This window comes from Plasmodium gonderi, assembly GCF_002157705.1.
Source record: "Plasmodium gonderi DNA, contig: Chr14, whole genome shotgun sequence".
NCBI classification, from domain to species: domain Eukaryota; phylum Apicomplexa; class Aconoidasida; order Haemosporida; family Plasmodiidae; genus Plasmodium; species Plasmodium gonderi.
In genome coordinates, this window is record NW_021628939.1 from 2,258,381 (window position 1) to 2,285,314 (window position 26,934).

Consider the following 26,934-nt stretch of genomic DNA (forward strand, 5'->3'; position numbering starts at 1 on the left):
CCCCTATCACCACCAAAAAATTAGGAATGAAAAGGTTCCTGTAAAAATACTTGTGTGTTTATATGTATCTCTCCCCAAATCAAAAATGTTAGTAACATATTGATTTATCCAACAAAATTCCTTTTTTTATAGCGAGCCATATATATTTTATATGTCTCTCGCGTTCTTTTTTTTTTTTTTTTTTTTTTTTTTTTTATGTTTATGATTTTTTACCTGAACATACATAAGGAAAAGTTTGCGTAAAAAAAAAATAATAAAATAAAAAAAAAAAACTTTACATAAAAAAAAGGGATGTGTGTGTGTGGGGCTTTTATAAGGACCTATATAAAGATATAATTTCAAGTATACATTGCAATGCAGTGTACACAATGACAAAAAAAAAAAAATAATTCTGATGTCACAAATGTGTTGGGGGGGGAGTGGGGGCTGAAAACATGTTTTGTCTGTTTTTCAAACTTATTACATTTGTGTGCTTGTTTTTTTTCCTTTTTATTGCTTTTGCAATTTGTCAAATATATATATATATATGTGTGTGTGTATATATGTGGGGAAATCCCCCAATGGGCAAGATAAATTCATAATTTTTTTTTATTTTCCCTCATGGGTTATTATCTATGTCTCCTATTCTTAAAACTTAGTATGTTGTCGTCCCTTAGAGCAAGGAGCAGAAAAAATACTGTCAGTAGAAAAATTGTATATATTATAAATTATTTGATAAACATGTCAAACTTGGACTTTTTCTGAAAATCTATGCCACCAAGTAGGATCTTTTCACATAAGCATTTTTTTCCTACTCACTTTTTTTGAAAATTTGGTTTTCCTTGCCCATTATTCCAAAGGGAATTTATGTTTGCCTTCCAAGCGGATGGGTGTGAAAACCGGAAGTGAAAGATCTATAAAAATAAATATATAAAATGGGTCGCAAAGTGGGTCGCAAAATATAACGCTAAGACGGAATAAACAAGCAAAATTAAAAAGGCATAAAAAGGCAAAAAAAGGCAATTTTGGGGAATAGTTAAAAAAGGAAAGATTGACAAGAAAAAACAATTCAATAAAAGATTGTGTTATGCGGGACGAAAAAAAATAATGCAACAAAACAGTTTCCTACACGTGACAAAAAAAAAAGAAAAAAAAAAAAAAAAATAGAATCTAAATGGAACCTTATATATTGTGCATGAGAATTATTATTATTTTATTTTATTTTTTTTTTTTTTAAAACTGCGTAGTACAATAAAAAAATAACAAAGTTTAACAGATCCATTTTTGTATAAAATAAAATGATAAATTGTGCATTTCTGCATAATGATGATCTATGTATTTTGTGAAATTTACCCACTTTGTCCCTAAAAGTTTATATATATGCTTGTTTCTTTTATATGAAAACTGTGAATCATCAAAAAAAAGTGAGATTGCAACAGCACAACATATAGTAAGGATACATATGTATTTAGGTATGTTTGCATGTATGCATATATATATATATATATACATATATGTCAGCTTGAGCGAATTTTCATAGGCTCTTCATATTTATATAAAAATGGGTATGCATGGATATGTATGTATATATATATTATTATAAATGTATACGTAAAAGTTATATTTGTAATATAGATGAACATGTATGTAACACCCATGCTAATGCTTTTAATTTTTTAGTGTTGAAATAGAACTCAACGCAGAACTTTCCACGTTACGATGTTATTAGCATTTGCTTCCCCACTGAACGCAAAAATTGTGTTTTTTTTTTTTTTTTTTTTTTTTTTTTTTTTTTTTTTTTTTTTTTTTTTCTCCCCCCCCCCCCTTTTTTTTTTTTTTTTTTTTTTTTTTTTTTTTTTTTTTTCTATTTCCATCCCCCTCCCCCCTTTTTTTTTTTTTTTTTTTTTTTGCATATTAATTGATGATATGCTCAGCTAACACAGACACCAACATTAGTGTTACAGTCGAAGTACCTTAGTTATTTTTTTTTTTCTTGTACTATGTGTGTCCCATCCCTGCACCCATTCCATATGGAGTAAAATTTTAAGATATAAATTCCCAGAAAAATGTCTCTAGAAAATACGGATGTACTTTTGAAGGACGAAGGGAATGAATACATTGAGGGGAACCTGAATGAGCATCTGAATGAGTTCAAGGTGACAATACGAATGAACAATTTCCCGCACATTGCTTTTAAGCATGAAGCATACATATGTAGAATCATACATACGAACAAATATACGTACGAACAAACATGCATACATACCGATCACATAAAGAAACTCACTTCTTTACACCCCCCCGTGCAGAAACGAGAACACGTTTACCTTGCATGCATATCCTCACTCGAAAAGGAAATATGCCAGACGCACACGTACCTGAACGAATGGAGAAATATGCACATGTACGAAGATGAAGATGGGAAATCATCCAAAGAAGACATTTTGAATATCAATTCCTTAAGAAATTTGCTAATAGATCCATCTATAAATTTAGAAATAAAAGAATTGAGACACAAAATATACGAAATAACAAGAAAATGGAATTTAGCTGAAGAGAAATTACAAGGATTTAATTTCGATGCGCAAGCAACAGCAGGACAAAGACTTATAAGTAAATGCAAAAAATTGCAAGATGAAAATTATGAATTGGGAAAAACCTTAGAGGAAAATACGTTACAACCATTATCTATACAAATTATAAATTTAAAACAACAAATCGTTTTTTATAAAAATGAATTAAAAATATTAAAAGAGTTAAATACAGATATTGACGAAGACAATGAATTATTAAGTCAACAACTAGCTGAACTATCCAAAAAATATACACAAATTACGAAAGAAAAAAATGAATTGGAAGAACAAAATTCAAAACTTAACAATTATGTTAGTGCACTACAGATGAAGCTAAAGTTAAAAAAAAAACATTCTCCAATACATGATGACAATAGTCGTCACAGTGATAATGATGCAGAAAGTGTTAGTAACCATGGATATGATAATTATCGTAACGATGAGAATAAATACACTATGGAACATCTGAACGATGATACATATTCCTCTCGTAATTCCTCCCCTCATAATAATCTCAATAAGGAATATCACAGCACGAGCCATAACAACAGTAGCAATAACAACACTGGCCATATGGTTACCCAAGGAAACTACAATGACAGTCATCGTGAGGAGATGATGATGGAATACACCAAATATAGACAAGGTGAAACACGCATGAATTTTCATGACGATAATGAAGGTTATAAAAGGAATAATTCTTATTTTAAGGAAAGAAAAGGGAGCATGGATGATGATACGCGTTCTTATGATAATGACGATAATTATAGAAAAAGATATTCAGATGATAGTAGGGAAAGGAAGTATAGGAAAACGGATAGGTACCATTATAAAGACAAAAAATGGGATAAGGATAGAGAAAAAGAAAGAGACAGGGATAGAGAAAAAGAAAGAGACAAAGAGAGAGAAAAAGAAAGAGACAGGGAGAGAGAAAAAGAAAGAGACAGGGAGAGAGAAAAAGAAAGAGACAGGGAGAGAGAAAAAGAAAGAGACAGGGATAAAGAAAAAGAAAGAGAAAAGGATAGAGAAAAAGAAAGAGATAAGGACAGAGACAAGTACAAGTTACGGGATAAGGAAAAGGATAGAGACAAGTACAAATTACGTGATAAGGAGAGAGGAAGGAGAGAAAAGGAACGAGATCGAGATAGGGAACGGGATAGAGATCGGATTAGGGAAAGAGACAAAGAAAAAGAAAGGGATAAAGACAAAGAACGAGAAAGAGATAAGGAAACAGAAAAGGAAAGGGACAGAGAGCGAGAGCGAGACCGAGACAGAGACCGGGACAAGGTGAAGGATAGAACGAAAACCAAAGAGAGAGAAAAGATGAAAAGCAAATATAAAAGCAAAAACAAAGAAAAGGGAAAGGGAAAAGGAAAAGGCGAAGAAGATTATGACAGCAGTGATTACTCTGAAACGAAAAGAAAATTTACGAAAGATCATGATGACGAATATCGTGATTTTTCCAGGACGGACAAATTTGATTATTCCAACATGTCAAAAAATGAAAACGCGGATGATAGAGAAAGTGAATATGGTCGTTACGTATACTTGCACAAGTGATGAAGAAGGTTCTTCTTGTCAATCTTATATTTCCCCAAGTGGACGAGGCTTTTTTTTTTTTTTTTTTTTTTTTTCCAATGCGTTATGTATGCACAGTTTCGTGGTTTATGCAAACTTGCTTTTTTCTTTTTTTTTTTTTTTTTTTTTTTTTTCTCTTTTTTTAAATTATTTTATAATTTTTATAAACTTTCCCCTTTTCTTTTTTGCATCTTGAAAATTATTTTATCATTTTTATTAATTTTTCCCCTTTTTTTTTTTGCGTCATTGTGGCATATTCACATTAGTGATTATGCATATATATTTTTTTCTTTTTTTTTTTTTTTTTGCACATTGTAATATATTTAATGTTGTGCTAATAACAGTCATTAAAAATTTTCTCATTTGAAAGAACATGCAAATGTTTGTTAATTCTTTTTTATTCTCTCTATCTCTATGTAGGTGAATATATTTATATGTGTATATATATATACACATATATATGTATGTTTTCCTTTTTTTTTTTTTCTTTTTTTTTGGCCTAGGTAACATTATGGCAACGCGATGAAAGACGTTTGCACCACGTGAGATTATATAAAGTATGTATTAAATATATATACATACCTCCATACTTAACAAACCCGTGTTCATTTTTTCTCCACCATGTTGCACAAAAAAATGGAGATGCTTATATGGGATGGTGGAATGGTGGGATGCCTAGCTCTTTGGGGAAAACTGTCCCATTTGACAAATCCTTTCTTCCTTGGACAGAACGTGAAAAGGAGAAAAAAAATAAAAGGAAGAGAAGTTATAAGTTGGCAATCAAAATGACATGCAGGGAAAATGCATTAAAATGACGGGCCAAAATGAAAGGGCGAAATAGAAAGCAAATGTGGAGAAAAAAAAGAAAAAAAATAGCGACGAAGCGTGTGAACAGAACGGGCTATCTGATCATCTTATACAACTTAAACACTACAAACAAGGGAACAGGACATAAAGGAGGCATATAATTACCCTACTGCCTCCCCCAACTCCCCTTTTACACATGGTGGTTTAACCTAGTATTTTTACAACAAAAAATTGTATGGGCTTTTGATATACTGCGATGTTATGTTTACCACATCGGTGTATGTATATATATATATATATATGTCTCTTTTCACCCCTTGTGTCTGCGACATACCGAGAGAACTTTCTTAAAAGGGTTTTCTCACACATAACATGTATAAGTAATTTTCATTTTCCAATCATGGAATTACTTCCCAAAAGTTACCGCAAAAATAAAAAAATAATAATAATAAAGTAAAACAGTAAAAATTAAGTAAAACAGTAAAAATTAAATAAAATAGCAAAAATAAAGAATAAAATAGCAAAAATAAAGAATAAAATAGCAAAAATAAAGAATAAAATAGCAAAAATAAAGAATAAAATAGCAAAAATAAAGAATAAAATAGCAAAAACAAAGTAAAATACAAGTCCTCCCCCCATAGGCGCATAAGTTTTTTTTTTCTCGATAAAGCATAGCAAGCAAAATAATACATATGAGCTTGAAGGGTACTTTACCATGGCAAAAAAAAAAAAAAAAAAAAAAAAAAAAAAAAAAAAAAACATGCATATTTGAAGTATGTACATATAAATATACATTTATTCTTTTGTTGTTTTTCTTCTTTATTTTCTCCTTTTTTGGCAACGTTTCAAAACTACTAGTGCTTAGAGAGAGACCGATTTATAATAAAACATTAAATTCTGTCCCCCTAAATGAACTTTTATTTTAAAATAGATAATTTGGTTCTTAAAAAAAAGCACATATAGAATTGTATTAATAAACAAATAAGGGAGTGGGAAAAAAAAAAAGAAAAAAAAAGAGCATCTACTAGTGGAAAATTATAGATCCATTCAAGCATTGCTATACTGGATTATTTCCTACATGCATATATTAAACACATTCTTTTCATTTTTCATAATTTTTTTTGTTTTTTTAAATTTCCAAACAAACTCCAAAAGGCAGAAGAAACGTTGAAAGTAGAAGAGAGGTTGTAGAATGAGACGCGATATTAACAATATTTTTTAAACCAAACTGAAATATGAAAATAAGGAAAGATAAAATAAAAACACATGAAAAGGATTACAATTATGGAGGGTTCGAAAATTACATGTACGCAAAAGATGTAAGCAATGATGTTAAAAGTTCCTTAATCGAAGGAGAAAAGCTTACAAACAAATTTAGAAACAGGGGATTAACAAGGGATAAAAGAGCAACTGTCAGCACGGTACTAGATAATAGAACCTTACTTGTTTTAAAAAAATTAAAAGATAATTTTCTGAACGAAATATATGGAGTTGTCAGTTCGGGTAAGGAAGCATACGTTTTCAATTCTCATAAATACCTAAATGAAGAAGAACTAACGGGTGTCAAGGAAGTATTGCTCAAATATATGCAGACTACAAGTGCATTCACGGGAGCAGCAGCGGAAGAAGAAGCAGAAGAAGAAAAAGAAGAAGAAAAAGAAGAAGAGTCTTCTTACAAGGCCCACATGAATGAAGGCCAAGTGCATATCGATGGGCAGTATAGCGACCAGCAGAATATGAACAAAATTCATAACGATGAACTAGGTACCGATGAACTAAGTACCGATGAACTAAGTACCGATGAACTAAGTACCGATGAACTAAGTACCGATGAACTAAGGAACGATGAACTAGGTACCGATGAACTAAAAAATGATGAACTAAGTACCGATGAACTAAAAAATGATGAACGAAGTACCGATGAACTAGGCAATGTCGGGGTGCATAACGGCGAACCGCGTAGCGACATTCATTTCCCCCATGAGAGCCTATACAAAGTGTACCACCTGAGAAAGCACTTAGAAGAAAAAAGGGAAGAAACGGAACTAGAAGAAGACAAGAATCCGACAAACATGTCAGGAGAAGCCTACGACATAATTGACAAATTAAGTGAATTTATTCCAAAGGAAGGCAAACTCATTTGGAACCATTTCGAAAATAAAAAGATTGCAATATCATTTGCAACTAAAGTTTATAATACGTCTGTATTGGTATTTAAAAAAAGGTCCCAATATATAGAGGGAGAATTTCGATTTAGAAATGCATATACCAAAAACACCAATCCAAGGAAAATGGTAAAACAATGGTCAGAAAAAGAATTCAGAAATTTAAGACGTATATTAATATGTGGATTAAGATGTCCATATCCTTTAGTTTTAAAAAGCAACGTTATTGTAATGAGTATGTTAGGTACCCTAGATACTGCATGCCCAAAAATGAAAGACTTAAATTTTAGTTTGTTAAAATGGAAAGAATTGTACATTGAATGTATATGTATTTTAAGGCAACTATATTGCAGTTGTAAACTTGTTCATGCAGATTTTTCAGAATATAATTTACTTTATTTTTTTAACCATATTTATATTATTGATGTGTCCCAATCTATGGAACATGATCATCCGTACTCCTTAGAGTTTCTGAAAAGAGATTGTTTAAACATTACCAATTTTTTTAAAAAAAAAATTGGCACATTTCGAAATGATAAGCAGGAAGATACCCATCATCTCAATGCCATGTTGCACGAGGCTAAGATTTATCAAAACATTACCTTAAAAAATAGAAACGCGTGCGCGTATAATAATGTCCAGCACATGGCCGATGCTTCAAACAATGCAAACACTTCAAACTCATCTGATGTAATCGAAAGGGGCGATGAAAAAAATGGTGAGCATAGCAAGCGAAGTGAATTTTTTTACAATCGCGTGCAAGTACTTCCCCTCAAAACATTATTTGATTACATTGTTCACTCCAACCCACCAGAAGATGTCACATTTTTCTTAGAAAACGACAAAAAGAAAATATGTATAAACCCATCCGAAATAATATATCTCCAATTTTTTGGTTTAGTAAAAAATACCACTCCTATACCTAAATTAAACTTAAAAAGAATACAACAAAATAGAATATATTTTGAAAAATTAAAAAGAGCCACGGGTTATTACGCAACAAAATTTGCTGCACAAAATAGATCCCATATAAAAAAACATGCTGATAAAAGTCAAGTAGAAGAACAAATCTTCTTAAGTTCATGGATTCCATCACATTTAAACGAAATAAAGGATATCAGAACCATTGAAAAGGACTTAAAACTTTTGAAAAAGGGGAAATCAATAGTTGGTAACTTCATCTCCTGTAACTATAATTCGGAGCATAATAAACATGTCCAAGGCAATAACACGCACGCGGTTCATAAAAATGGTGAAAGAACCCATAATTCCGATGGAAAGATCGAAGCGGAGGTACTCAGAACGAATGTTGATACAACACTACATGAACAAAAAGCCATAGTAGAGGAATGCTTTACGAACAAGTTCTCACAAAAGAAGGACCCAAACAATTATGATAACAGGGAAGATGTTCGTGAACAGGGAGAGGATGATCATGTTAGAGAGATTTGTCAAAAAGATGAAGATAAAGCATTAGACGAGTTAAGCCTTGAAAAGGTGTCACATGCAAATAATTTATCCGATGCACACAAATCAGACATAGACAATTATGAAAACAATTGTGTGAACAGCGAACAGGAGGAAGGCGTTAAGTTTAAAGGAATAATTCCTGAGGGAGTAACAAGAAAGGAATGGAGCAAATTAGTGAAAGAACAAAACAGGGAAAAAAGAAAACATAAAGTTCCCAAGTATCAAAAAAAAAAAAAGAAAAAAAAGACTCATTTGAAAAAAAAATGACACAAAACAAGCTGCACATAATAAGTGATACAGAAAAACATACATGAAAAATGTAAATAATAATAATAGTAGTAATAATAGTAATACACTGAGTCTTGTAAAGTTAGACCTGGTGAAGACTTTATACCCACTTCACTGTTGCATACACCAAGGTGAAAAGGCAATTTTCAAAAAGGGACCTAACAAAAAAATCAGAAAATTGTAGTTGTTCTTATAATGACAGAGGGGGGATACAAAGGTTTTGCAAATTTTTTTTTTTTTTTTTTTTTTTTTTTTTTTTTTTCATTTTATTTGAATTTACGATTGATAAACATCGTAATTTTTTTGATTATGAATAGGAATTTAATATCAGAGAAGTGACCCAAATAAGAAAACTCACAAATTATCATACTAGCAAAATGGGTGCAGCTTTTAACAGCCTGACTCATTGAGAACATTATGACCGTTCATACTTTTTTATTGATAATATGTAAAAGCTAGCTGTGAATTATTTTTTATTTTATTTTTTGGAGGTTTATATTACCAACTGAAATTGGCTAGTTAACTGTGACATTATGGTACTGTATTTTAAAATGTACAAAATGAGAAGGGCATTTATAGACTACATTTTTTAAATGATGAATTTTTGCAAACTTAGATCATTTTACTATTAACCATTTTGTTACCTTTTATTTTTGTGTGCAATTTTGAGCTTATAAGAATAATTGCATTAGCACAGCTCGAAGTAATGAGGTAAAAGCAGACAACATGAACATTTCATATAATGCACAAAAAAACACAAGCGCATTTTCACATTTTTTTTGGGAAACTCATTTCGTTGGTCTCTGTCCCACCCTTTTTAACAGCTGTATTTTTCGTTTTCACTTTTATTACGTAAAAAATATTTATAAATAAATAAAATTTCACCATTTTCCTTTTGTTACGCTTTTATATCTGTTTTGTTATGCATGTAGAAAAGGGTTTTTATTTTTTTTTATTTTTCTTACATTCTCACATTTTCAACAACTTTGTTTTCAAATTTGTCCTTCCTTTTTAACTTTATTTTTACACTACTGTTTTAGCTTCTTTTCTTTTTTTTTCTCCATTAAAACGTATGGAGCAGCTGCCCTTTTTACAAATTCGTTTAAATTTTGATTTTTCTTAATGTTCCTTTCACATACATATAAGCATTAACAGTTGTGCACTATACATATACTCCCCGCATGTGTAAATATATATATATATATACACACATACATGTAGATAAGAACGTGTAAGTAGCATTTCTGTTTATGTTCTTTTCATAAACCGTGTGCTGGATTTTGTGAGCATACACATAGAAAGGTTAAAAATATATTTGATAATGAAAAGATAAAAAAGTGATAAAGCTGCTAATAACACTTTAAACCAATAAAATTAACTTTTGAAGTTTTGTTCTTAATCTGAAGAAAACAAAACTTTCATGACTAACTCTATGATTTTCTTTGTTTAAAAAAAAAAAAAAAAAAAAAAATATTATTAACTTAACGACTTGCCTAGTCCACATTTAAAACACCCTTTTTCTTTTTTTCATATCAACATAATTTGAAGGAATTTTAAAAAAAAATTCATGATATGATTTTTTCTTTCACTTAAATTGTGTCCATAAAAATGAGTTTTCACAAGGTAACAAAAAAAAAAATTACAGACAAAATGAATAAGAACAAATTACGATTTTAAGAAAAGTACGACAATATTTTGTTGTTTTTTTTTTTTTTTTTTTTTGAAGAAAATCTATTGCTTCGTTTTATTCTTCCCTTTATGTTTCTTTTCTAACCCCACTTTCATTTCTCCCTAGTTTCCTGCTAGCATTTTAAAGGGATCCAGTCACAGGCAGAACACCACACAGTGTGTTAAAGTAAAAAAATAGAAATGATTAAACGTGTTCAAAAAATTGCAAAAAAAAATAAAATAAAATAAAAACGTACTACTGTTACATACTCTTAGGTTAGTGCTTCTTTCCTTTTTTTTACTTTAGGAAAATAATGGAATAACAAAAATTTTTTTAAAAGATTTAATAAAAGAATCGTCCCTCCAAAATGCAACTGTTGTATCGAACAAAAATACAGAAAATAAGGAAATAAATGTGCAAAAAAATGTAAAACTAACTTTAATTCTACTTTTTCTCTTAAAACGAAACAGCACATATGTAAATATTCAATGTGCAAAGAGTTGTGCAACTTATCTAGGTATACACCTGTAATTATGTGCGTTTAATTTTTTCTGAAAATAGGAAAAAAATGAATCCTTTAACGTGACCTATACTTGGGAAACGGATTCAATAAGTGGATTCAGGTAAAGGCATAAATAGATGTGTGAGATGTGCACTATTCGTATCATGTAAATTTACTCTTATCTGTATTTTCAATTCTTCAGGTTCATTAATGTTTTAAACAAGAAAGATAAAAAAAGGTTGGGTTTTCAATGTAAGTTATTGTGAACACACATACCTCAAGGGTGGGAAACATATTTATACATATGTGTATTTACCTTCTTATCGATTAACACTAATAATTACCTTTTAACAAATGTGATTCTGAACCGGCTTATATTCCTCCTTTGTAGGTATTTACTGCAGAGACAAACAGCTGTTTGCAAAAAAAAGAAGCGTTTTGTTTCATATGGTGACCTTTAATCATGGTCTGAAATCAAGTATCGTAGAAGAACTAAAGGTGTGTCCAACTATCGTCAACAGCAATTTGCTACATTTACATAATCATATACATGTCTATGTATTTACCTTCTTTATACGTTCACGTTTTTGTTCATGTGTACATTCTTACATTAATATTTAATTATTTTTATTTATGTTTTGCTAGCTTAGCAAGAAAAGTTCAGATGAAAGGTTAGAATTTATTAACAATTTTAATGCAGAAAAAAGTACACAAGGAGGTGTAGAAAATGGGACAGAAATTCTGGCAGGAAAGCAGATAGAAAAGGAATCCGAAAGAGAAAACGAAAAAGAGTGTTGTAATAATTACGAATTGATTAAACTTGAAATAGAATTTGTCGCAACATTGAATTTACTAACATTTGAAGAATTGGAAGTATTATTTTATTTTTTTTTTCCAGAGAAAATGTTTTCATTTAATGAATATAAAGATAAGGAGAACATTATTGAGCATTTTTTACAAAGCATAAGTTCAGTTTCGATGAAGTATTCTTCCATAATTAAATCAGGTATGTGTTCGAAGTAAAATTTTACTTACACATGGTGCGAAGTAGCATGCATGTGCAATGATGCGTTGTTTAAAGGGTGGGGTTGGGGTTGGGGTTGGTGGCATAAAATGATGTATCACATTCTTTTTTTTCTTATGAAATATCATGTCATTACAGATATATCCCATTTAAAATTAATTCATGTCTTTTTTTTTTTTTTTTTTTTTTTTTTTTTTTATTCTTCTTCCTCCACCATTTTAGCATATAACGAACATACGCTTAACAAACATGCGAAATTCACCACTTTGAAAGAATACCTGAAAAAGTTAAAAGATTCAGAGGAAGAGATAAATAATTCGACATATGATCCAAAGATAGAGGAGAACCCCGTGACATCTTACGAGAGAAGTAATAAAAATAAGGAGAGTGAAGAAAGGAATATTCATTTAGACGACGAAGAAAAAATAGGTTCAGGAGGAGAAGATAATCCGGGTACTACCATTAAAGCAGTGGCAAAAAATACAGGAAATGATGAACATGAAGTATCTGAAGAAAGGGGGATTGAGAGCATGATGCATAAGATATCAAATGTGGTGAGCCAAGTAACAGAAAATATGAAATACAATCAAATCGAAAGTACAGAAAAAAAACTAATTGGAGAAGAAACCTCTGCGCTTCGCAAAAGCGGAGTGAAAGGTGGAAAAAAGAGAGCACGAAAAAAACAATTGGGCTTAGATCCAGATGCAGAAATTTTGAATCCAAAGAATCATATAATGATAAACATAAAAGATTTTGACATTTTTAAGCACAATGATAATATATTTATCAACTTGAATGCACTTAGAGAAATGAAAATAGACACTGAGGTAAAAAAGAAAAGTGACACTTTTCTCACATGTATCGATTCAGAAACAGTGATACACCCAAGCAATATAAGTTCGACCAAAACAGACACAACCAAAACAGACTCGACCAAAGCAGACACAACCAAAACAGACACAACCAAAACAGACACAACCAAAGCAGACTCGACCAAAGCAGACACAACCAAAACGGACACAACCAAAACAGACACACTCCATGTAGATGTAAACGTTAAAAATACGGATGACTCGGATAAAAAATTATTATTAGATGGGATAAAGGATACTCAAACGAATATAATACCTACTGGTGAAGGAAAAGATAACAATATGAGCACTCCACTAAGAATGAATAAAGCGATCAAAAGGTTCATAAAAAAGAATGACATAAATAAAAAAAGAATTACGAAGGTGTGTAAAAATGCACAAGAAGGTGAGGAAAATTGTATGATAGGAATTAGTCAACTGAGAAAAAAAAAAAAAATATGTGATATGCATACGGACAACAATTCCATTCAAATAATTTTACCTTCGCCAAATGTTGCTGAACAAGTTGTAGTAAGAGAGCACTTATGTAGAGGACATATCGTGACAGAAAAATACAATTCGGAAATTTTCCTTAGCGAAAGTAAAATTATAAAGGGTTATGAATATAAGGATGCAGTAAAAAGTGATAATAAAAATAGGAATAGTGGAAATTCCCCCAAAAACAGAAGCAGTATTATTAGTGGTACCCCAATCGGGGTCGGGGGCACTGAAAAAGAAATAAGGTATAATGACGAATTAGACAATGCAAGAAATGTAGAAACGGATGAAGATACACATGAAATAAAAGATGATACTATTCATTCGCTTCAAGTGGGTTCTGGTAATCCATATACAAAGAATAATGACTCATTTGATCATGAAGGAAGTATTCAGGTGATTCCTTTAGGGGAAAGGGATTCTAAATTGGTAACTTCTGAAATAATTGACCACAAAAATGTAAAGAAAAAAAAAAAAAACATAATGGAAAAGAATAAACCTCAAATACAGATGGGTGTAAACCTCACCATTAGCGAAAAGACCAACATTAGTATTCACCATAATGAAATAAACAAAAATAAAAAGACTCCAATGAACAAAATAATAAAAAAAAGGGGACTTAATAATTCACGAAAGGAAGGAAAAACAAAGTGCAGCAGTGTATTATCTGTGCGAAAAAACAGAAACGTAAAAAGTAACAAATGTGTTTGCCACCGAATGGGTAATGAAGCCATATGCAATTATGTTCATAAACATAGCATAAAGCGAAAAGCATTTAATAAAAAAAAAGAATGTGGTAAAAATTCCAATCATAAGGGGGATAGTTATTTTGTGGAAAAGAAATCGAACGTATTCTTGAAAAAACAATTAAACAACAACATATCAGTAGGTGAAAAATCTGAAAATAGACGCAATTTTTCAAAAATAGAAAATAAACAATTGTGTGATTTATCGACAGATAACATAATTCAACATAATGTCATGAATCTAACGTACACACGTTCTTGCAGACTTCACAGATACATTAGGGGTTGATGTTGCATGTTTTACCCCCAATGGAGAGGGTGTGTATGTCTAGGGTGGTTATAAGCTGTTTTTCGTGAATGAATTTTTTTTTCCTTTCTTTTTTTACTTAAAAGGTGTAGCTATTTTTTGCGAACTTTACATGTTTGTTTTTTTTCACGCTCATTTCTTTTTCGTGAATCTAAACAGCTTTCATGAATATGGTGGAAAAGACCACATATGTTGATTTTGCGTTTGCAGTGTTTGCTTTTTTTATTTTATTTTGTTTTATTTTGTTTCGTTTTCTTTTACTTCGTTTTATTTTGTTTTGTTTTATTTTGTTTCGTTTTATTTTGCTTCGTTTTATTTTGTTTCGTTTTATTTTGCTTCGTTTTATTTTGTTTCGTTTTATTTTGCTTCGTTTTATTTTGTTTTGTTTTATTTTGTTTCGTTTTATTTTGCTTCGTTTTATTTTGTTTTGTTTTATTATTTTTTTTTTTTTTTCTCACCCCACCCCTCATCATAATATACAAAATTTTCTATACATTAAATTATGTAGTATCATTGGGGGGTAGCAGTTTTTTTTTTTTTTTTTTTTTTTTTTTATCATAAAAATTTTAGGATGCAAAATTAACATTAACCCGTGTAACAATATAATACCTTCACATATCTCGCTCCCTTTGTTATGTATTGTGTGATGAACATTAAACAGATAAGTTTGTGTATATATCTATTATATAAATATATATATATATTTTTTTTTTTTTTTTTTGTTATTTTATGCGCATTTTAATAAGATTTCTAAATAAAATTGTATACTTTTCTACATTTGTTCATTATTGTATTTTTCTAGGAATTTTCCGTTTGGGGCCTTTTACTTTTTACTTTGTATTTCTGTATATTTATCGTTACCTTTGCTTTTTGTGAAACTGGGTTTCCCTAAGTTGCTCTTTTTTTTTTTATCGTAATGTGAAAATATATTACAGGGATGCAATGTAATATTTTTATATATAATATCATTTTGTATGTATATTTTTAGGAGTATTATTTTGTTACATATTTACATATATATATATATGTAAACACTTGTATACATTACATATACACATACCCATATTGTATAATATATATATATTTGCAAAATTGTAAATTCATTCATTTTCCCACCCTTTTTATTTAAAAATATTTTTGTAAAAAACAAAAAAAAAAAAATAAAATAAAACAAGGAGTGGAAAGGAAAATGAAATTAGTAAAGAGATAAATCTATATATATAATGGATTAAATATTATGTATTTTTCGCATAAACCAATATAATATTCTTTAAATTTTGTGTTTTAACGTTTATCTAAAACACCAAGTTTCTAACGATACATGTAATATTTGAGGAAGCAATATAGATTGACAAAAAAAAAAAAAAAAAAAAAACCTAAATTTACACTAAAATTTAGCGTGCCCATGTGTAAATTTATTTATTTATTTTTGAATAACAATATGTATACTACGGCAAAAGCAAGGGGGGAACCATTATAGAATAAGTCAGAAACTATATTTCAACACGTTTTAGTTAAATATTATGATTTTTTAAAATTGTAATTGTTTTAAAAAATTTTCACCACATTTAAGAATTAAGCAAATTATACCTTTACCCAATGAAAATAAATTGTTTTAAAGTATAATAATATATTAAAAAGCAAGAGAGAGACAGTGAGAGAGAGAAATAAAGAAAGAGATAGATAGGTAGAAAGAAAAAATAAAATAAAGAAAAAAACAAAAACATCAAACAAAAAATGTCTCCTTATGAATACTTGTTTAAATATATAATAATTGGTGATACAGGTAGTACAAAAAAGGAAATCTAAAATAACTACATTATATCTCAAAGTGAAGAATATAAAATATATATTTTGTTATCACCTCCACCGTTAAGCCATTCTTAGTGCTTTCATTATTGCTTTATTTTACTTTTTTTTTTTTTTTTTATTTTATTTACCTTTTTAAGGAGTTGGAAAAAGTTGTCTTTTATTACAATTTACAGACAAAAGATTTCGAGCTGATCATGATTTGACAATTGGTGTGGAATTTGGGGCTCGACTAATTAATTTAGACAATAAACAAATCAAACTTCAAATATGGGACACGTATGTAGAGAAACAAAAAAAAAAAAAAAAAAAAAAAAAAAAAAAAAAAAAATAGTCATACATGTTCTTTATATGATAGAGATTAAATAGATGATGCTCCATATTTTGGAGTGTTACTTCTATTGAGTTTTTTTTTTTTTTTTTTTTTAAAGAATTTGTATCTGAATGGGCATTGTTTTGATGTGCATACAGGAATGTCTTGAATAAAAGTTATATTAGGACCCCATTATATTTTGACATTCTGTTTGTAAAAACAATGTAATTTTGTTTGACATTTTTTATTCGATATGTTTCCCCTTTTTTATTTAGCGCCGGTCAAGAATCCTTTAGATCCATAACACGGTCCTATTATCGGGGAGCAGCAGGGGCTTTATTAGTTTATGATATTACTCGGTAGACATGTATAATTTTACTTCAGTTGTGATGAAGTGTATAGACACATTTGTAAATAATGTGTCATTTTATAAATGTCTCTTATATATTTTTTGTTTCTTATAATACGAGACAATACTGTGAAACCTTTTTCATTTTATTCTATTTCCCTCCCCCCCCCCTTTTAACAGAAGAGAAACATTTAATCACTTAAACAGGTGGTTAGATGAAGTTCGACAGAATTCAAACCCTCATATGGCTATTATTTTAGTAGGAAATAAATGTGACTTAGAGAGAAGAGAAGTTTCAGCTGAAGAAGGGGCACAATTTGCTAGGCAGAATGGATTAATATTTTTAGAAACCTCAGCCAAAACGGCAAAAAATGTTGAAGAAGTACGGAAATATTTTTTGTTTTATACTACTATTTAAATTTTATGTACAGTGTACAGTTTGCACATTATATTTTATTTTTTCTAACTTCCCCTATTTTTATTAGGCTTTTATTTACACTGCAAGAAAAATATATGATAATATCTTAGAGGATGTTTATGACCTAAGCAACGAAGTAATTTTTACCCACCCATATCCCACAACCGATAATACATTTATAAATAACACATGTGTGTGTTTGTGTTAGAATATTCCTATTTGTACATTTTTTCTTTCGTTTGGTTTGTGCCTTTGTGTAAATGCATGTACAAGGTTATATAAAAATTATAACAATTACTTCTTCCTCTTGCAGTCGTATGGGATTAAATATGGGCCAACAAATCAATACTCTAGAGTGAAATTAGGTAAGATGACCTTAAAGGAGATACACACATTATCATTTTGTACATGTTTTCTACGTGTGCTAAATATGTACATGTCTCTGCATGTACAATACGTGTAAACATATGCAAACATAAACGTTCCTTTTTGTATGTTCTTCCCATCTAAGATATGCCTTCAATGTCGGAATCCAGATCATCCTTCAGTTGTTGTTAATCTTTTGTAATAACCATTGGCACGCTTTTTTACAGTATTTTGATACATATTTTGATATATGTTTTGATATGTATTATGATATATAGTCTCATGTGTAGTGTAATACATAATCTGGTATGTAGAATGATACATAATCTGATGTGTATTTTGAAATGTATTCTTCTTTATAATTAAACATTTTTCAAAAAAAAAAAAATCGAAAGTTGGAAAGTCTTTTTTTGAAAAAAATATACTTTAATGAAATTTTATTACATGATTTAACACATTGCTCCTACTTCTTTCTTTTTTAGTATATGTATATTAATTTGTTCATTTTTATTCAAAAATGCAATTTTTTTCCTTAGTGCTTTTTTTTTTTTTTTTTTTATTTCTAAATTACCTTAATTTTATTTATTAAGATTTAAAATAAAGAAGAAATAAAAAGGTCTTAAAGTAAATCTTTTGTTTTTTGTTTTTTTTTTTTTTTTTTTTTTTTTGCATAACTTTTCACCATTATTCTAGTGAGAAGAAATAAATTTTAAAAATAAAACTTGGTAAAACGACATATGATGATAGTGTTAGTTTTTCTTTGCTTAAAAATAGAATGTAATATTGGGAAGAAAAAAAAAGAAGAAGAAAAAGCTATTTTTGCTTATAGAGCATATATATATAACTTTAAAAGAAAAAATATGTGTATTAACAATAATGAGTATATATATTTTTTATGAATATTTTGATTGCCAATTGCTTATACTTAATTTTAGTGGTGTTTTAATTTGATTCATCTTGAGCACTTTGTATAGTGTCATAACTGTTTACACTGTATTGACATAAAAAGCTGTTTTCACTAATGTCGTCAAAATAATTATCAGAAAAATCATTCACACTAGTGTCATCATTATATTCACTAGAACAGTCATAAGAAGAGGAGTAATTATCGTTTAAATAATTTTCACAGTATATGTTTTGCTTAACTGTTGTTTCTGAATTATAAATTTCATATATTTTATTTTTTCGTTTTCTTCTTTTTTTGTACGCATGTTTCATCTCATCATCCGTTTGATTACAATTTTCTTCCTTTTCTCGTTTTCCACTTGCAGCTCGTTCTCCTTTTTCATTTTCAAGTTGCTCATCGTAGTAACACTGTGGAGACACATCAATTGCTATATCTACACATTTATTTTTTTCTTCATTTAAATGATTTAAGAATTTATATTCCTCAGAATTTTTATAACTTTTTACATTCACATATCCATTATAAAGGTAGCAATTTTTTATGTTCTCATTTACTTCATCTTCATCATATTCCAGTGTTTCAAAAGATAGCATGTCATTATCTAAATAAGAACTGTTACTTGTTTCATCATTTTCGTTTGTTCTGCCACAATCGCTAGATTGTGTTGTGTTACAATTCGATTCGAACGTAGAATCATTACTCTTCAAAACATAGGCGTTATTAAATGGAGTTTGTAAATGTGTTTCATTATATAGATCAATTACATAATGATCATTTGATTCCTCTGCGCATATACCTTCTTCTGTGTATTTATTCATTTTATTTGTTATCCCATTAATTTTGTTTTGTTTATAACAACGTGGTTTGATAATACTACATTTCTTTAATTTTGCATTAATTATTTTATTTTTAAAAAAAAAATCACAAATTGTGATTTTTAAGTGGCTAATCTTGTAGTATTTATTACACAACTTTCTGAATACACTACTATTATTAACACATTTAGCATATAATTTTATAATTTTGGTTGTCACTTTGTTTAAGAATTTGTGGAAGTTACTTCTATATATCAATTTGAAAATTAATTTAAATGCCCGTTTAATCTCCATAAACTTTAAGACTGTTTTTCTTATTCCCCCCTTTCCTAGCAGCATGTGCGGTACCTTCGAAAAATGTTTCCATAGCATCCTTTTGTGGTTGTAAAAAATTAAATTTTTCCTATATCTGGAACCATAATCATGCATTTTGCAAAAAGTTTAATATTACAAAAAAAATAAAACAAAATAAAATAAGCAGCTGGGTGGGGTGGTGGAAGAATGCATAAATAAAGTGGTGAGTTACAACAAAATTAATTTATTTGAAGCTTTAAAAATATTTATTGATGGGAACTTAAACAGAATAGTTAAAAACTTGTATGCATATCCATTCGCAAATGCATTATTATTAAAATAATATGTTTTCGATTAATTCTTAAAAATGTATACATGCAAGTATACTTTTATGTGCATATATTTACACATATAAGACTTTAGAATATAGTAACTTCTTTATGTAAGTATAACAAATTTAAGACAAAAAAAAAAGGCGAAAGAGAGGATTTTTTTTTTTTTTTTTTTTTTAAATACAATATGTTTATAGCACCGAACCTTTTTTTCTGCTTACGAACAATTTTAAAATAACACATGTATAGAAAAAGAGAAGACTGCAAAAACAAGCACATAGATCTATAAAAAAAAAAAGAAAATTAAATCATTTCAAAAAAAAAAAAAAAAAAAAAAAAAAAAAAAAAAAAAAAAAAAAAATTTTAATAATATGAAAAATGTTAATTTTTATTTTTTTTTAATGAACTAGCTTTTTATATATAATTTTTTTTTTTATGTACCATTTTTATAGATTTTCCGTGTGCAAAAAAAAAAAAAAAAAAAAAAAAAAAGAGCCTCACGCACATTATTGGCTTACATAAACTTTAAAACAAATTTGTGTTTAGCATTTATTTAAACATTAATTATACAACATAAAAATATTATTTTACACAAACCCATTTTAAATATGCATCCAAAGGTCCCATCTATGCATAGGCACAAAGTTTAAGCAATTTTCCTTTTTTTCACCCGCTAGCTCCCCATTAAAAATAGTAAATTGTGAGAGCTTTTTTTAGTTCGATTTATATGTATTGTTATGAACGATTCGGGTAAAAGGAGCACTTATAAATGTTTTTTCAAGGAATAAATAGAAGTGTGTGTAATTTCCTTTCTTTGTTTTTAGTTTTCCACAAGATCATGAATACATGAACTAGTTCATGACATAAAAAATTAAAAGGTGTTGAATTTTTTAATTTAATTCCCTTTAAATATATACAGAAATATTTTTTATTTACAAAAGATTTCTCATTTCCACTATGCATAAAAAGAGAAAAAAATTAAAGCAAAAAAGAACCACAACATCACCTATGCAGTAAACAACATTACTGTACTTGTCAAATGTAAACACATACTTTTCCTTCCCCAAAAAAATTTACAATCATTTATATATCATTAGAGAAGGGTTTTTCTTACTACGCAAAACAAAAAATAAATAAAAAAAATAAAAAAATATAATTAAATAATACAATAACTCTTCGAATATATATAATATATTCAATTTTTACATTGTTCTTAATTTTTCTCTATTAAATAGAGTTCATTCAATAGTTGTTCTATCTTGTTCTAAATTTTTTTTTTTTTCTTTTACGTGAGGAAGCACATCACTTAAATAACCCTACAGGTAATTACACAAATAATACGATTTCATATGAAAGATTATTACCACTTTTTTTATCAAAGTGAATGGAAAAAAGCATATATTATTTTATTGCATTGTACATAATTCTTACTTTTCCCCTAGTTGTGTACATAATTGGTAGATTTTTTTTAAAACATAAAAAAATGTCACATATGAAGAAACATCCATCCACAGCAATTGAAATATGGGGATTATCATCAATAATTTTCACAAAATTTCTCCATTGACTATTTTCCTAATAATATCCGCTTCTATGTTTTTTATTCTCCATTTCATATTACACACATTTTTACTCAGCTTTTTTTTTGGAAGTTGAGGAAATAATATAATTCAAAATCAAATGTGTGAACGTAAAATAGTAAAAAAAAAAGAACCCTAAAATAAAGTTTTTCTTAACGTGTATAAACACAATTTTACCTTTCTAGAAAACTCGTCCTTTCTTTTTCCACGAGGCTTCCACAAAATATACAGAAAAAATGGTATGAATATGAATTTCACAAATAAAGCTATTACTTATTTTTTTTTACATCAACATACATCATTTTTTTAAGAGTCTCATAAATACATAGATGTGCTGAAGTTTTAAGTATATATATTCTGCCGTTAATAATGTGAGTAATAAATAACTTTTATTTTGAAAAGGAGATATTTGATAATTTCCCCTCAACAGAGATGAAAAAAAATATAATAAACTTGTATATTATTCAAATCATAGCATTTGGGAAGATTAACCTTTTTTCCGAATCGTCTTTTTCTCTTTATTAAAAAATATAACAGGTGTTTCAATGCCTATAATTTTATTCTACCTTCCACGAATTGTGATAACGTTGGTTCTATGCAAAATTCACTATTAAAAGCAAAAACCCTTTAAAGCTTAAAAAAATAATAATTAATTTGTAGATTACTTTTATTTCTATTTTCCTTTCTTCAAATGGCACCTTTTCTTTGTCATAATAAATTCACTCTTCTATCATAAACTTTTCCGTGAAATGCATATGGTAGAATTATTTTGCTAAATAATTTTTTTCTTTTTTATATGCATTCTTAGTCCTCCTTAAAGAGGTATAAGCGTCATAATGGAATGGTATTGCAATATTTGATGGTAAATAATTCAAAAGTGCTTGTATAGTCCATTCAATTAACTAGGGTGAGTAATTAAAAAGAAATGTCATTCTTGTTAGTCTTTTTTAGATACTATTACTGTTTTACCACAAAGATTGTAATTATAGGATAGTAAACTTTTAATAACTAAAAGCAAAAGGCACAGCGTAAGAACAAAAAGGGGAGTTTGCCTAAGTTAAAAAATATTGCAGACAATTATTTAATGCTGAAATTCCTTGAATCAAATTCATTATAAGGATATAAAACATAAAGGTACATTTATTTGTGAAATATGCACAAAAACAAAAGCAATTTTATGGATAAAACATGTAGATCCTGAAAAATATAAAAAGAATGTAAATTTTGTTAACTGCTGCGAAAATGAGTCCTCATTTTTTTTAGTGTACATGTATAAGCAATTATTAATATTTTTGTTTAATTTTTGTAATTTTCTACATGGCGCATGGTATCCTTATAAAAGCATTTTTTAAAATGTTTTTTTTATTAAAAATTATAGTCTTTGTATAAAAAAAAATAAGAAGCGTGAAATAACACAAGCGTTATTCATTCACGAAATTTTGTCACTAACAGTCCTCTTATATGCCGCCTTAAAACTGAACATGTGTATATTAAAAACAAATAAAAAATATTAATTAAAAAGAATTTCATAAAATGGCAGTAGTAAAAAGACATCATTAATAATAGTAGATATAGAAGTAAATATGTTACTTAAGAATATCGAAGAGCTCTTTGTTTCCTTTATTCCCCTTAAGGAGTGAAAGAACATGTTACATAAACTTAAAAATGATAAACATTTAAAACAAAAGTAGGGTTTCTTCTCCCTGAAAAAATTGTAAGACTATTGTTGAGAAATATAAATATTGCAATAGGCTCAGTTCAGCATAAAATGAAAAAGAAATCTTATTTTAAGTCTTCAATAAAAAAGCAAATAAATGTTTCAAATTTAAGACGTTCATTATTGCATATTTTTTTTTTTGCTTTATAATGTGGAAAAAGAAAATCCTAGTACTAATACATATGAAAGATGCAAAAAATGGGAAACACATATATGAATTAGTCATCTAAATGAATGGTTCCTACGTACATGGGAAACTTCATATTTTTAAATAAACAAAATAAAGCAAAAATATGTGTACATTAAATTCATATTTTGAATACACTAAAAAAATTGTGTAAAGTGTAGGTTGCAAAAGACAACACACGTTTTTTTTGGTAAATTTCTCTCTTTTTACAAATTGTTGCAAACTTTCATTAAAAAATTTTAAGCATAATATAATGTTTTAAAAATAAGCACAGTAGCAATGAAAAAAATAACCGAAGGAAAATTTTTAAGCATGGAAGAAATTCAATAAGTGTGCATGAATTTGCATTGTATACAACCCAACATGTTATTTTTCATGTAGAAAAGATTCATTTATAAATGTTTTAGTTTGTGCACCATCTTATAATATAAGAAATAAGTTGTCTTAACATACATATAAATATGAGTTTTCATAGTTCAATGAATCCACATCAAAAATAACTGAACCTCCTTAAACATCATAGTTTCATTTCGGGAAAATAACAAATTGCATAATCATACAAAAATTTATGCATTTCCCCCTAAGTCCTGTGCAAATTAAATAGTCATAATCAGAAATAAACGAACACCAATATGTTTACATTCAAAAATGTAATGCACATTTGGATAACTAGGTTATTCATAAATGTAAAAAAACCCCAATTCAATTGTCTTTGGAACTTATTATGCACATCATCAAGTGAGACTTCACCTCAAGTTCTCAAATGGCGTTTTAATTAAAAATATGTATATTATTTTAATAAAAATATGTCGGATTATTCCATTAAATATAGTATTTATTTCATTTGTGCTACAATAACTTTGTTTCATATTCCATATATTCAATCTAATTCTCTTAAAAATTTATGCAAAAGTAATAAAGAGTTTACATTTCTCTTATTTTTCATGATATGAAAAAATGTTGAAATATGCCATTATATTATTACATAATAAAAACCATTTTATAATATGGACTAACTTTTGTGAACATTTAATTATGTAATTTATTTTTGTTGTCTACTGGGTGAAAACCAAAAGTGTCAGTCTTTGCTTCAGTTTTATTATATTCCTAACAGGTTATGTAATAACATGTCTGTATATATATTTAAAATTAATATAATTTTGTTAAACATATCTACTATTTTCAAGTTTCATGCAGATAATTTAATAGTTTATTGTACATTGAAAAGCAACAAAGGCTATTTCAAAATTTTGATTAATTAATTTTATAAAATACAGAAAGTTTATTGCAATATCAAGGTTCGTCCTATTTCCTTATATAATAAAGTATAAATTAAAAATAATTATAACAAATAAATAAATTAACAAATAAAACAATTTAATATACTATAATAAATTAATATATTGCAATAAATTAAAGTAATAAATAAATAAGTAATTAATTAAATAAACAAATAATTAATTAAATAAACAAATAATTAATTAAATAAACAAACAAATAATTAATTAAATAAACTAACAAATAATTAATTAAATAAATAAACAAATAATTAATTAAATTAATAAATAAAATAATTTAACATGATATAACAAATTAATATATTAAAATAATAAATAAAATAAATTTATTAGTGTTATTTAATTAAATTATATAAAAAAAATATATAAATTAACGAAATGATACAATTGAATGCCTATATTCATTTTAATTTAATAAAATAAATAAAAAGTATTATTAATTACATAAATCATTAAAAAAAAATTAAATAATAAAATTATATACATTTTTATTGAATAAGAAGTTTAAATTAGTGTAATTTTTAATAATTATATACATATATATATATATATATATAATAACTAATTTATTAATTTAAATGTGCGATATAATAAATAAAATAAATATTGATTAATAATATTAATTAATTACATTAAATATATATTTATTTTAAATACATTATTATTTTAAAGCATTTAAATAATTTTATTATAAGAGAAATATTTAACTTTATATATTTTAATAATTTTTATAATATTAATATTTTTCTTCATATTTATATAAAACTATTTTATATATTAAATAAATAATTAAAGAATATTATTAATTAATTTTTATAATTAAATATCTTATATTTTTAATTTAAAATTAAAGAAAAAAAAAATATATATATAAATAAAATGATAATAAATTAATTAATTTAAATATAATATATATTTTTATATAAATTAACATTTGTTAAATATATTTAAATATATATATTAATTAATTTATTTAAAAAAATATATATATTATATTAATTTTATAATTTTTATTTAAATTAATAAATATATTTAATTTATTTTGAAATAAAATTAAATGTATTTATTTATTATTATTATATATTAATAAATTGTTTTTTAATATTATATTTATTATGTAATTAATTAAAATATTTATACTATTAAAGAAGTTATTTTTTAATTAAATATAAAAATAATAAATTTAGTATTTATATATTAATTAATTTGTTAATATTGTTTTTAATTATTTTTATAAATAATAAAATATATGTCATCTTATTTGCACAATAATTAATATACTATGAATTTATTTATTTCAGTTCTTAATATATATTTTAATTTACTGTAATATATTAATTATTTTATATTTTTTATTTCCTTTTTTTATTTATATTAAATTATAATTTAATTTATTATTTTAATTTTTAATACGCATTTTTATTTACTGTAATATATTAAATATTTTAATATATATTTTACTTTAATTTTTTCTTATATTAAATTGTATCTATAATTTTATAATTTTCGTTCTTTTTTTTCAATTAATTAAATTTTATATTCTGTTTAAATTTTTTCATTAATACTTAATATTAAATATAATATTATGTTTTTATTTTTTTTTATATTTTGTAAAATTAATTTAAATAATATTTGTATATTTAATAATATTTTATTTGTTTAATTAATTAATGTAATTTATATATTCAAATATTATTTTATTTATTAAATAAATTAATATATTCAATAAAATTTATTTATTAAATATAATTTATACATTCGATAATATTATATTTATTAAATAAATTAATTTAATTAGATATTTAATAATATATTTTATATTATTTAATTTTTATAATTAATCTCTACTGAATTATAACATATTTAAATTAATTATATATTTTATATTAATTATTATTTTTGTTAATTTATATTAAATATTTTTTTAAATAAGTTGTCAATATTTTTAAATACTTAATTGATATATATTTATTTTTATTATTTTTTTTTAATAACAATATTTTCTATAACATCCTATAATGCAAATTCTATTCTACGAAGTAATTAATAAATTATTTTTAATTGCAATTTTCTGCTAAATATAATTGGAATA

The 26,934-nt window shown here is 26.7% G+C and overlaps 5 protein-coding genes across 5 annotated transcripts; 4 read left to right on the forward strand and 1 right to left on the reverse strand.

The window, feature by feature from the left end:
* Window positions 1-2,045: 2,045 nt before the first annotated feature.
* Window positions 2,046-4,112, forward strand: PGO_144820 (conserved Plasmodium protein, unknown function; the record flags this gene model as incomplete). Its single annotated transcript, XM_028690472.1, has 2 exons — window positions 2,046-2,135; window positions 2,289-4,112. The coding sequence occupies 2 exons, from the start codon at window positions 2,046-2,048 to the stop codon at window positions 4,110-4,112; spliced, it is 1,914 nt and encodes a 637-aa protein (XP_028546273.1).
* Window positions 4,113-6,172: 2,060 nt separating this feature from the next.
* Window positions 6,173-8,839, forward strand: PGO_144830 (serine/threonine protein kinase RIO1; the record flags this gene model as incomplete). The annotated part of the gene is made up of 1 exon (XM_028690473.1): window positions 6,173-8,839. The coding sequence occupies one exon, from the start codon at window positions 6,173-6,175 to the stop codon at window positions 8,837-8,839; it is 2,667 nt and encodes an 888-aa protein (XP_028546274.1).
* Window positions 8,840-10,468: 1,629 nt separating this feature from the next.
* Window positions 10,469-14,439, forward strand: PGO_144840 (hypothetical protein, conserved; the record flags this gene model as incomplete). The annotated part of the gene is made up of 7 exons (XM_028690474.1): window positions 10,469-10,483; window positions 10,656-10,715; window positions 10,836-10,955; window positions 11,091-11,142; window positions 11,423-11,544; window positions 11,677-12,043; window positions 12,278-14,439. The coding sequence occupies 7 exons, from the start codon at window positions 10,469-10,471 to the stop codon at window positions 14,437-14,439; spliced, it is 2,898 nt and encodes a 965-aa protein (XP_028546275.1).
* Window positions 14,440-16,194: 1,755 nt separating this feature from the next.
* PGO_144850 (ras-related protein Rab-2) lies at window positions 16,195-17,904 on the forward strand (the record flags this gene model as incomplete). Its single annotated transcript, XM_028690475.1, has 7 exons — window positions 16,195-16,243; window positions 16,407-16,545; window positions 16,855-16,938; window positions 17,109-17,310; window positions 17,414-17,482; window positions 17,660-17,711; window positions 17,858-17,904. 7 exons carry the CDS (start codon window positions 16,195-16,197, stop codon window positions 17,902-17,904), a joined length of 642 nt encoding a protein of 213 aa, XP_028546276.1.
* Window positions 17,905-18,654: 750 nt separating this feature from the next.
* PGO_144860 (hypothetical protein, conserved) lies at window positions 18,655-19,806 on the reverse strand (the record flags this gene model as incomplete). The annotated part of the gene is made up of 1 exon (XM_028690476.1): window positions 18,655-19,806. The coding sequence occupies one exon, from the start codon at window positions 19,804-19,806 to the stop codon at window positions 18,655-18,657; it is 1,152 nt and encodes a 383-aa protein (XP_028546277.1).
* Between the last annotated feature and the right edge of the window lie 7,128 nt (window positions 19,807-26,934).